We start from the raw sequence: 12,500 nt of genomic DNA, 5'->3' as shown, positions 1-12,500 counted from the left end.
TACAAATTAAGCACCAAAACATCATGTTATACAAAAAATTTGACAGAAAAAGTAGTTCAATACGCAGTAATTTTATGTTGTAATTACTGTATTTACGAACTTAGCACCAAAATATCATGCTACATTGCAAACATTGACTACAAAAATGGCTTGGATAATCCAGAGGCTTGGATGAGCGAGGCTTGGATAAGTGAGACTCTACTGTATATACAATATATTATATTACTCTAGATTATTGTATATTACTGTATATACTCGAGTATAAGCCTAGTTTTTCAGCCCTTTTTATAAGACTGAAAACCCCCCTCGGCTCATACTTGAGTGAGGGTCCTGGTTGGCTTATATTTGGGTCAGCTTATACTCGAGAATATATAGTACATTTATTATTTTTCTCTATTATTATTATTGGTATTATTACATTTATTATTTTCTCTATTATTGTTGCTACTATTACATTTATTTTTATCTATTTTTATTATTATTAATACATTTATTATTTCACTCTGTTATTATTATTATTATTATTATTATTATTATTATTATTACATGTATTATTTTACTCTATTATTATTAACAGGATACATAAGCAACATTTACATTGAAGAAGATGAGAACAATGATTTAATCAGAGTTGGACAGTCTTATCTTAAATTTGAGCTTGATGTAAACATTGAAAAACATTTAACCTACTGATGCCTCAATTAATGTAATTTTATTGGTATCTATTTTTATTTCTAAAATTTACCACCCTCAGCTTATATTGGAGTCAATGTTTCCCCAGTTTTTTTGTGGTAAAATTAGGTGCCCCGGCTCATATTCATGTTGGCTTATACTAGAGTATATACGGTATATACAATACACACACGCACATATATAAAATATTATATTATTAGCATAACATGTTACTGGGGGAGGGTGCTCCAACTGATGGCATATGAGACAACACTCAGGAAAGAGGAATTCCAGACAGGAAACAATCAGGACCAGCTAGCACCTCCCAACAGAGGATTCCCCCAGACAGGAAGCAGCCAGGTTTTGAAACTGCAAGGCCATTCAATGCTAATCAAGGTGAACAATTGCCACATTCACATTCTGCCTCGAGCAGACAAGAGTTCTTTCTTTCTCCCACCCTGGACATCATTCCACAGATATATAAACCCCACTTGCCTAGTTTCCAACAAACCTCACAATCCCTGAGGATGCCTGCCATAGATGTGGGCGAAACGTCAGGAGAGAATGCTTCAGGAACATGGCTATACAGCCTGGAAAACTCACAGCAACCCAGTGATTCTGGCCATGAAAGCCTTTGACAACACATTAAATCACCAATACTACCTGAAATAACATGTAACGGTGGGCAGTGGAGATCTTAATCCATTCACGGATATCATAATCACATCAAAAGGAACCGTCACTCACATGTCTGGGGTCTTTAGGATCCAGTGAACCTATGAAGCTCTGCAAGTCTTCCAACTCTTTCTCTTTCCTGGCCATTTCCTGCCTCTGCCTTTCCATCTGTTTCTCTAGTTGCAGAGCTTCCTCTCGCAGCTGATTGAGAAGAAATATCTTGCTGCTGAGTTGCTGTCTACAACCATCTTTTTCTACTTCTGACATCTAGAATCAAACGTTATGTAAGGTAAGAAATACAGTGGGTTTAGAACCCTCAAAATATATGGATTTTGGCTTTTGAGGGGGTCAGACGCACCTTTTTCTGAGCCACGGCATCCTGGACTTGTTTAAGCTCCTCCGTTGCTTTTAAAATGTGTTGCTCTACATTTGCGATTTTGCCGTGCAGTTCAGCCAGTTTTTCTTGGGCTGAAAAAAAGGACAAAGATAGAATGCTAGAAAACTTGAAGCAATTTAAGTGCAGGTAGATCGGTGCTGCAGTTACAAAGTAATAATAATAATAATAATAATAATAATAATAATAATAATAATAATAATAGTAATAAACACTTGGGAAGTGTCCGACGTGTGATCCAATACAACAGCCAGCAGAGTGTCTGCTGTGGACTCATCTTGTTGTGTTTCAAATAATAATAATAACAACAACTTTATTCTTATATCCCGCCCCATGTCCCCGAAGGGACTTGGGGCAGCTCACATGGGGAGTAAGCCCAGCAATACACAATAAAATACAATCATATAAATACATTTAAAAGGGGTATGTGTTGTGGGATAAAAAGCGATGGTCACGACCCAAAGAGATAAAGAGGAAAGAATATAGAAGCCATAAAGCTTTCATTGACTTAGGGCACCAGTTGAGGGTGATGTGAGACAATTATATTAATATTATAATTATAATTATAATTATAATTATAATTATAAATATAAAAATATATATATATATATATATATATATATATATATATATATATATATAAATATTATAATAATAAACGTATATCACTATTGGGTTGCTGTGAGTTTTCCGGGCTGTCTGGCCATGTTCCAGAAGCATTCTCTCCTGACGTTTCACCTACATCTATGGCAGGCATCCTCAGAGGTTGTGAGGTTTGTTGGAAACTAGGTAAGTGGGGTTTATATATCTGTGGAATAATGTTCAGGGTTGGAGAAAGAACTCTGTCTGTTTGAGGCAAGTGTGAATGTTGCAATTGGCTACATTGATTAGTATTGAGTGGCCTTTCAGCTTCAAAGCCTGGCTGCTTCCTGCCTGCGGGGAATCACATTTGCCACAAACAGGAAAGAGTTCTTTCTCCCACCCTGGACCTTCCACAGATATATAAACCCCACTTACCTAGTTTCCAACAGACCTCACAACCTCTGAGGATGCCTGCCATAGATGTAGGTGAAACGTCAGGAGAGAATGCTTCTGGAACATGGCCAGACAGCCCGGAAAACTCAGAGCAACCCAAAGTTATTATAGTTTCCTGCCATGTATTTGTTTAAATTTGTGTGACATAGATGTGAGCTGGAAAGACACAACCTTAATATCCTCTCTGCAGAGATCCCACTGAATTCATATATTCATTTATTTATTATTTATTAGCATAAATAAATAATAAAGAGCCCCGGTGGCAAAGTGTGTTAAAGCGTTGAGCTGCTGAACTTGCAGACCGAAAGGTCCCAGGTTCAAACCCCAGGAGCGGTGTGAGTGGCTGCTGTTAGCTCCAGCTTCTGCCAACCTAGCAGTTCGAAAACATGCAAATGTGAGTAGATCAATAGGTACCGTTCTGGCGGGAAGGTAACGGCGCTCCATGCAGTCATGCCAGCCACATGACCTTGGAGGTGTCTACGGACAACGCCAGCTCTTCAGCTTAGAAATGTAGATGAGCACCAACCCCCAGAGTCAGACATGACCGGACTTAAAGTCAGGGAAAACCTTTACCTTTACCTTTAGCATCATTTATAGCCCGCTCTTATCACCCCAAAGGGGACTCAGTGTGGCTTACAAGTTATATGTACAATTAATTTATTATATTATTAGAATAACACAATATAAGCATTATATATTACTATATTGTACTATACCACTATATTGCAATATTATTAGTAGTATTACATGTAATATAAATATACAATTATTATATTAATTTATTATATTGTATTACATTATATATTATCAATATTATATGTATATACAATATATTATATTATTAGTATAGCATAATATGATATAATATAGCCACACATTCTGAGATTGCTCAGCATACACCAAGAGTCAGAAGACACTCTTAGACATATTAAGGACAAAATTAAGAAAATATGTTGATACCTTCTTTAATCTTTCTCTGCTTGTCTTCTAACTGTCCATCGAGTGACTGAACCAGGTTCAGTTTAAGCTGCTGAACTTTATGTTGCTCCTCCTGCTCCATGTTTCCAACTTGTATTTTCTGGGCTTTGTTGGGGATATAACCTTCCACAGCAAACGCGTTCCTTTTGTACCTGGCCTTCCCAATGTAAGGGCTTTCACCCGGTACGTCGTCAAGTTCGACATCCTATAATAATCATATTAAAAGGCTGCATAAATCAAAGCGGCATGATGGGATATACATAACGTCAATGCTCAATGTTTTTAAATAGTTGGCATTTGGCTCTTGATTCATTTGCAATAACACATTTTTTTGCAAATCAGTGTGACAATATAAGGGTCTTATCAATGTAAGAAACAAAAGGCTACACGCTTAAATGTATTTACTATTTGGTATCATATGTGTAGAACTAGAAACAATGGCCACAATGCACCCTGAAAAGATCCGGAGATGCTAGCCAAATCATGTCATATTATATATTATATTGCATTGTATTGTATTACATTATATAATATTATATCATACACTTACACTGTATAGTTTAATATATGTATTTTGTGATTATGTGTTTTAGTGTCTGAATTTTATCATACGTATTCAATGGCAATGTTTTTTACTGTATTGTAACCTGCCTCAAACCTTGAGGAGGGGCAGGTATTATTTATTTATTTAAGCCCCACCTTTTTTCTCTACAAGAATAGTCAAAGCAGCTAAATAATAATAATAATAATAATCATCATCATCTGTTTAGCTATATGCTTAAGTTTTTAACAGCAATACCAAGAAATATCTATGCTCCAAACAAGCAACTCCTAATGAGCTGTGCAGTAATAATAATTATAATTATTTATACCAAAGTGTATTATTATTTATACCAAAGTTTTTAAGGGCAAGTCAGGGAAGTGCTGTGGTTTTAGCTACCGGTATATATAAATTTTGAATTGGTTTTAATGGTGCTTTCTATAAGCCACCCTTTTGGGAGCTGGTGGCAGGATATAAATACAGTTGTTATTATTATTATTATTATTATTATTATTATTATTATTATTATTATTAGTAGTAGTAGTAGTAGTAGTAGTAGTAGTAGTACTGGTTTTAACTGTTTATTTTTAATACCATTATTTATTTCTATTTTAATGTTTGCTTATTTTTAGGTTTTAAATTGTTTTATTATTTTTACTGTAAGCTGCTTTGAGTCTCTTTTTCAGAGAGAAAAAACAGGGCACAAATACAAATATTTTTTAAGAGAATAATTCTGCATGTTTACAATCCGGGGTCCCTGGAATGACTAGTCATTAACAGCATCCACAAACCAATGCTAACCTCTTGAAGCCTATAATCATTTCCAATCCTTACCTCAGTTGGATACAAATAATCCAATGGTTCAAATTTGGCATCAATTTTGTAGAAAGCCAGCTCTTGCTCCAACTCGTATTGCTTTTGACAGGCGCGAGTTAAGGCCATCGCCTTCTGCTTCAGCTAATGGGAAAGATTTGTTTTGAAAATAGAAGAAATCCCAATTAATTTAAAAACTAAAACAAAGATTCAAGCAGCATGTCAATATCATGGATCGCTAGGTGACATGGACATGACATCAAATAATAATAATAATAATAATAATAATAATACTTTAACAGTAGACAGAGAGGGGTTTCTCCCTCAGCCACACTTTAGTGGCAAGTGGATTTGTTATATGATATGTTTCTACAAGTACAGTGCAATCTTAACCACCAGCCATTCAGAAGAAACTAGTGGAAAAACTACAATTCCCTGGACTTCACTTGCACTTTAGCAGAGTGCTGGCTCCCCCCCCCCCCCCCCACCCCAAAATTTGGTCAGGTTAAGATTGCTCTGTTAGTTCAACAAAAGACACACACGAACACACACAGGCCATGATGCAGCAAGCGGCACATCTCACTTGACGTATGTGCATTTATCAGTTATATGATTGATATAAGGTTGATTGTATCGCAGGCATCTGCTACCTAACACATCACACCAAAAAGACCTGGAAATCAAGTGATACACAATGCGGATAACACACATGCACACAAGGACACTATCTAAGTGATTTCTCAGTTTACTAAAATTTATAAAACCCTGGGTTGCTGTGAGTTTTCCAGGATGTATGGCCATGTTCCAGAAGCATTCCCTCCTGATGTTTCGCCTGCATCTATGGCTGGCATCCTCAGAGGTTGTGAGGTCTGTTGAAAACTAGGCAAGTGGGGTTTATATATATACCTGTGGAATTATGTCCAAGGTGGGAAAAAGAACTCTTGTCTGTTGGAGGAAAGGGTTAATGTAGCAAGTGGACACCTTGATTAACATTGAATGGCATTGCAGCTTCAAGGACTGGATGCTTACTGGCTGGGGGAATCCTCTGTTAGGAGGTGTCAGCCAGCCATGATTGTTTTCTGTTTGGAATTATCCTGAAGTTGTAGTAAATTTATCTATTAGCTTTTAAGCCATATCACAGTATCTAAAAGGCTCGATAAAACACACCAAATAGTAAGTTGAACAAAACACTTAAAACAATACAGTAAAAATATATGATAAAACTGAATATATACATCACGTTTCTTTATCACCCCTACAATTTACCCCAATCAGCCCCACATAGGTAGTTCTCCTGTTTTCTGAGTGTTGTTCCTGATTCCAGACAGAAAACAATGAGGGCCAGCTAACACCTCCTAACAATCAATTTCCCCCAGGGAGTAAGCAGCCAGTCCTTGAAGCTGCAAGGCCATTCAATGCTAATCAAGGTGACCAATTGCAACATTCACACTTGCCTCCAACAGACAAGAGTTCTTTCTCCCACCCTGGACTTCTCAGATATATAAACCCCTCTTGCCTGTTTTTCAAAAGACCTCACAACCTCTGAGGATGGCTGCCATAGATACAGGCAAAACATCAGGAGGGAATGCTTCTGGAACATGGCCATACAGCCCGGAAAACTCACAGCAACCCAGTTTATAAAACCCACTTTTTTACACTTCTATTTTCATACTATTTGACCTGATGCAAACTTTTTTTTAATACATAGAAAGAAATATTTATACTATTTAACAAATAGTATAAATATCTCTTTCTATGCATTAAAGAAAAGTATGAAAATAGTATAAAAATAGAAATGTAAAAAAAGGGATTTTATAAACTGGGTCGCTGGGTTATTAGGGTCTTTATCCAAATGAGGAGCCAACCGAACGTAACACAAATCCAAAATGTATTTTCCCACCTCCCCTTGGATGCCAAACATGACCCTTTTTTGCAGCTACCCTACTACTTGTATGCGGTTTGCAAAGAAGTGTGTGCTATCTCTCTTTTTCGGGCACTTTGCCTTGTTGGATACCTGAGGGAGAGCATGCAGCAAGGTCCGAGAGGTAGCAGAAGAAAGGACTAAAGGAGAGGAAAAGAGAGAGAATAGGAGCAACAGGAGAGATTGAACACAGAAAAGAATTAAGATTGGTTTTGTATCCAACATCATGACAAAAAAACAACCCTAATCATGCTGCAGTAAAGTTCTGAACAAACAATTACAGAACGAAGTACAGCTAAGGAATCTAAATCAGGATGATGCGGGGAATGGCTTAAGAAAGGGTAGAAATAAAAACATGAAGACTGTATCTCAATACACAGATTGTCTTTGCGGAGGAATAGAAGGCCAGCATCACCCAAAACTGGATCAAATCAGGAAAGGAAAGGATAGATAAGCAACAACTATCATCCAGAAGGAAAAGAGTAAATAGGGATAACATACAAAGGCTAATATAATAAACACCTATAGATTTCACATCCAGAAAGGCAGAAATAACTCAAGAGAGAAAGAGATATTGTAACAGGAAGAGAAGCTTCTTAATAATATAATAATCCATAATCCCAAGTAATAGTAAAAGTAAACGTTTTCCCCGGACATTAAGTCTAGTCCTGTCTGACTCTGGGGGTTGGTGCTCATCTCCATTTCCAAGCCGAAGAGCCGGCGTTCTCCATAGACACTTCCAAGGACATGTGGCCATGGGCATGACTGCATGGAGCTGCATTACCTTCTGCAGAAGCAGTACCTATTGATCTACTCACATTTACATGTTTTTGAACTGCTAGGTTGGCAGAAGATGGGGCTAACAGCGGGTGTTCGCTCCCCGGATTTGAACCTGCGACCTCCAAGGTCATAATAATAATAATAATAATAATAATAAATTCCTTATAATCTGCTTCCATCTCCCCAAAGGGACTCGGGGCGGCTCACATGGGGACTAGCCCTAAAACCATCAATTTGATGTACAATTAAAACATTAAAAAATGACAGAATAACATAATACAACAATTATTTAAAACATCTTAAAATAAACACAACCATATCAATTAAAAAGTGAAGTGGAATTATTCAGGATGCATGGAGAGGCAGGCACGTGGCCATTGGCATGACTGCATGGAGCTCTGTTACCTTCCCGCCGGAGCGGTACCTATTGATCTACTCGCATTTGCATGCTTTCAAACTGCTAGGTTGGCAGAAGCTGGGGCTAACTGTGGGAGCTCACTCCGCTCCCTGGATTTGAACTGCCCACCTTTTGGTCAGCAAGTTCAGCAGCTGAGTGGTTTAACCCACTGCACCACCAGGGGCTCCGAATCCCAATTAATGATCAACATTTAAATGCAACTATGTGTCAGGAATACAATCGGCATGATGGCTAGAAAGATTTAGATTTCTAAATATGTAAATATGATTATTGTTTTCAGTGAAACCAGGAAAAAACAGTTAATTAACCATTTCATTGATGACTTATAGTTCTGTACAGTCAATATTACTACACTGTTAATGTTAACTGAGTGTTGTCGGCAAAGCAAATTAAATATATTTAGACAAAGAGTGTATTTACAGAAGTGCAAACGAGTACTGAGTAGTATAAGGTGATTTTAAAAAACAAACATTGCTTTACCAGCTCGTTTTTTGTTTCTATCTCACTCTCCAGGTCTTTGTGGCTTTGCTTCTGCTGAGTAGTCTTCTGTTTTAATAATCTGTTCTGCTCTTCTTGCTGCTGAAGCTGTTCTAGCAGGTCCGATTGCTTGTTTTTAAGGTCCTCCAGCTCCTTTGTAGCTTTCTCCAAGTCCTTCTCTAGATTTTCTATTTCTTCTGCAAAAGGCAGCAAACCAGCACATCAAGACACATTCTGGGGATATTGCTTTCCTTTCCAGCTTTCACACTTTCCTCCTCTAGTTGTACATTTAAAACACTGTTGCGATGCTCCTAAAACATGAAAAAGCTACCATCACAACATTCTACTCCTTGGCACAATTCTTTCCTATAAGACTACAATTTATTATAGGATTCCAATTTATTTATTGCAATGGCACAATTAGTTACATTAAATCCTTGTGCCGGCTGAACTGCTGACCTGAAGTTTGGGTTGCTGACTTGAAGGTTGGCAGTTCATATCCACAAGACAGGGTGAGCTCCCGTCTGTCAGCTCTAGCTTGCAGGGACATGAGAGAAGCCTCCCAGGAGGATAATAACACATCTGGTCGATCGATATATTACTAACTATTGTGATAATATTCCAGTTTTATACTGTATTGCTGTTTTTACTGTTTATATTGTGAATTGTGTATCATGTCTTTGTTTATTTTATTTGAGTATGTTGTTCGGGTCTTGCCCCATGTAAGCCATCCTGAGTCCTTGTGGGAAGATGGTGGCGGGATATAAAGTTGTTGTTGTTGTTATTATTATTATCATCATCATCATCATCTGGGCGTTCCCTGGGCAACGTCTCTGTAGATGGCCAATGCTCTCACACCAGAAGTGACTTGCAGTATGTTCTCAAGTCGCTTCTGACACAATTAAAAATTAATAATACATATACTGGCATGGGCGTAACTATCACTGAACTCAACATGAATTATGGATAAATATTAATGCATAGGGTTACCCTGTAATTGCATGCAGGTAAAACAATTTTTACCTAAATTAAACCTCTCCAGAGCTTCCTGCCGGTCGTGGTTTGTCACCGGGCGTCCCTCAAGATCTTGCAAGGTCCTCAAATGGAAAATTGTATAAAGACGGTAATGCGGTAAGTTTGCAACAGGGTTGTCTGCCAGGAACAGAGAAGTCAAATCCTTTAGAGGCTTCAGTTTAGCAACCTCGTGGAGCTGGGAAAGAAAAAAATGTAAAAAAATTGGTATTTTCCCGATGCCGGACATAGATGTGGGCAAAATGTCAGGAAAGAATGCTACTGGAATATGGCCATACAGCCTGAAAATGTCACAGCAACCCAGTGATTCTGGCCACGAAAGCCTTTAACAACACAAAAAAACTTACTGATGATATTTTGTTTTTTTTCAGATTTAGGATCCGCAGAGACCGGAGTTTTTTATTCAGCCATGCAGGGATTCGCTCAATCTCATTCCCAGCCAGATTCAGTTTCTGCAGGTTGTGTAGGTGCTCAATGCCTTCAATTTTACTAGAAAACAACAACAAATAGTAGAATGAGACATCATGAAATGGGCAGAAATTTAGTTTCAGTGGCGACAGAGATATGGGTTAAAACAGGATATTCTCGACTTTAAATAATGGAAGTTGTCATATGCAGCAAAAAAAGAACAAGATTTGTATCCAGTGCCATTTTCATTTCTCTTTTTGACAGCTATTGCTCTTTCTTCATCCCTCACAATGTATGTCTGCTTTGGGAATTCTAAGGTGCAATATTCTGATACAGAAACACTCACAATATTATTTCTTTCTATTTTTTTGCTCATTTCCCCCTTTGCTTACCTTATTTTGTTGTAAGACACATTGAGGTCACTTAGTTTCAAAAGTCTGTCCAGTTTTTCAATCTTCTCAATCAGATTGTGACTCAGATTGAGGGTCTCTAATTTATCACACTTCTCCAGATTTTCTATGTACTAAAACACAAAAACAAACCAAGACTGTGAACCTCAGGAAGAAGACAGAAGGCTACAATACATACAATTTACATACAATATATTATTAACATAGCACAATATAAGCATTATATATTGCTATATTGTACTATAACAATATATTGTAATATTATTAGTAAAATTATATGTAATATAAATATAGTTATAATAGTGTATTATTATTATATTGTATTACATGATAATATTATTAATATTATATGCATATACAATATATTATATTATTTGTATATTGTAATATGAGTATTATATATTACTAGCTGTGCCCAGCCACGCGTTGCTGTGGCGTTGGTGAGAAATTTTTGAGGTAGTGGTGGTACTGAATGTCTGTTGTATGGTTGTCTTTATGTTTAGTATGCACACTGAAGTGGATTATATGGCAGTGTGGAGTCAAGATAATCCAGTTCAAAGCAGATAATATAAGATTCTAAATAGGTTATATAGCTGTGTGGAAGGGGCTTGAGTCTACATTGCCATATAATCCAGTTAAAATCGGATAATCTGTGGAAGAGGCCTAAGTGAGGCCTAACTGTGCCTGTCCCCTGGGCTGAGTAGGTTGCTAGGAGACCAAGTGGGTGGAGCTTAGCCTTCAAACTGGCAGCAATTGGATAAAAACTATTATTCCTCTCCCTGTAATTAGGACTTTATTTTTCTTTTCCTTTTTGTTGTATCAACCTAGAGCCATGGATGATGGGTTGTGTTTTGTCAAATTTCGAGGTTGGGGGGCCTGTAGTTTTGTTGTTTTGTCCGCTGCCCTGATGCCATCACTCTTTTATATATATAGATGATATTATTATAATTGACTCAGCAGACATGGTGGAATGATGTCTTTCTGGCCCCCTTCTTCACTCTAATTTAAATTACATTCTTTTTATAAATATGGTTTTAGGTGTTTACTATGCATATCAAGACTATTTACGGGGTGATGGTCAAAACAGCTTTGATCTAAGACAGAGCTTTTCCATGTAGAACCCCTTTAGGCTAGAGAAATTTCTACATGACCCTAGGTATATCTCTATACGGATAAAAATCTGTATGTGTGTATATGGCTGGGTGACCTGGACCACATTTGGCACACAGAACCCCCATGACTAAAGAAAAATACTGGAGAGGTTCGGGGGGAATTCACCTTGATTTATAGCCATTGTAGGAACTGGGATGTATAGTTCACCTACAATCAAAGAACACTCTGGACTCCACCAGCTATGGTCCTGGACCTAACAGCACACAGAACCCTCATGACAAACAAAAAAATATGGGAGGTCTTTGCAGGGATTTATAAGAGTTGTAGTTCACCTACATCCAGAAGCAATGTGAACACAAACAATAGATCTGCACCAAATTTGGCCCATATACCCACATTTGAATACTGGTGGATTTGGGGTGGAACTGGCCTTGACATTTGTTAGTTGTAGGAACTGGGATATATAGTTCACCTGAAGTCAAAGAGCACTCCGAATTTCACCAAGGATGGACCTGGACCTAACTTGGCACACAGAACCTCCATAACCAACTGAACATAGTGGCGGTATTTGACAGGACTGACCAACCATGGTGGAAACGGTAGTTTACCCTGCAGCCAAAGAGCACACTGAACCTCACCAATGATGCATCTAGAGCACATTTGCCCAACATGACAAACTTAAGTATTGATAGAATTTCTGGGGGTTAATCTGGCATTATGTGAGTTGCACTACACCCACAACCTTATGCATTTTGTAAAATAAAAAGACTTCTTCTAATAACCCAGGCAATGCCGGGTACCCAAGCTAGTAGGTATATACAATAAAATAATAA

General features: G+C 37.6%; 1 protein-coding gene and 1 long non-coding RNA gene across 7 annotated transcripts in view; one reads left to right on the top strand and one right to left on the bottom strand.

Annotated features, from left to right (window-relative positions):
- cntrl (centriolin) overlaps positions 1-12,500 on the bottom strand; it is a 76,531-nt gene that overhangs the window by 56,836 nt on the left and 7,195 nt on the right. For 4 of the 5 annotated variants that reach the window (XM_062958976.1, XM_062958978.1, XM_062958983.1 and 1 more), the window contains 8 exons: positions 10,537-10,667; positions 10,084-10,225; positions 9,728-9,914; positions 8,708-8,901; positions 5,130-5,252; positions 3,737-3,959; positions 1,706-1,815; positions 1,420-1,614 (listed from right to left, as the gene is read on the bottom strand). In XM_062958976.1, the coding sequence (XP_062815046.1) occupies positions 1,420-1,614; positions 1,706-1,815; positions 3,737-3,959; positions 5,130-5,252; positions 8,708-8,901; positions 9,728-9,914; positions 10,084-10,225; positions 10,537-10,667 (1,305 nt within the window). Of the gene's footprint in view, positions 1-1,419; positions 1,615-1,705; positions 1,816-3,736; positions 3,960-5,129; positions 5,253-7,122; positions 7,170-8,707; positions 8,902-9,727; positions 9,915-10,083; positions 10,226-10,536; positions 10,668-12,500 lie in introns of those variants that run through there. The other variant, XM_062958979.1, reaches the window with a different exon arrangement.
- Positions 1,531-11,515, top strand: LOC107983782 (uncharacterized). 2 transcript variants are annotated; one of them, XR_001731068.2, is made up of 3 exons: positions 1,531-1,636; positions 9,747-9,835; positions 10,108-11,515. It is a non-coding gene; the product is annotated as an uncharacterized LOC107983782 (long non-coding RNA). The 2 variants fall into 2 exon arrangements; XR_010000057.1 differs by having other exon boundaries at positions 9,747-11,515.

The sequence above is a fragment of the Anolis carolinensis genome, unplaced genomic scaffold, assembly GCF_035594765.1.
Source record: "Anolis carolinensis isolate JA03-04 unplaced genomic scaffold, rAnoCar3.1.pri scaffold_7, whole genome shotgun sequence".
Lineage (NCBI taxonomy): Eukaryota > Metazoa > Chordata > Lepidosauria > Squamata > Dactyloidae > Anolis > Anolis carolinensis.
Note: the sequence above shows the minus strand (reverse complement) of the source record. Positions and strands in the feature narration are given on the sequence as shown.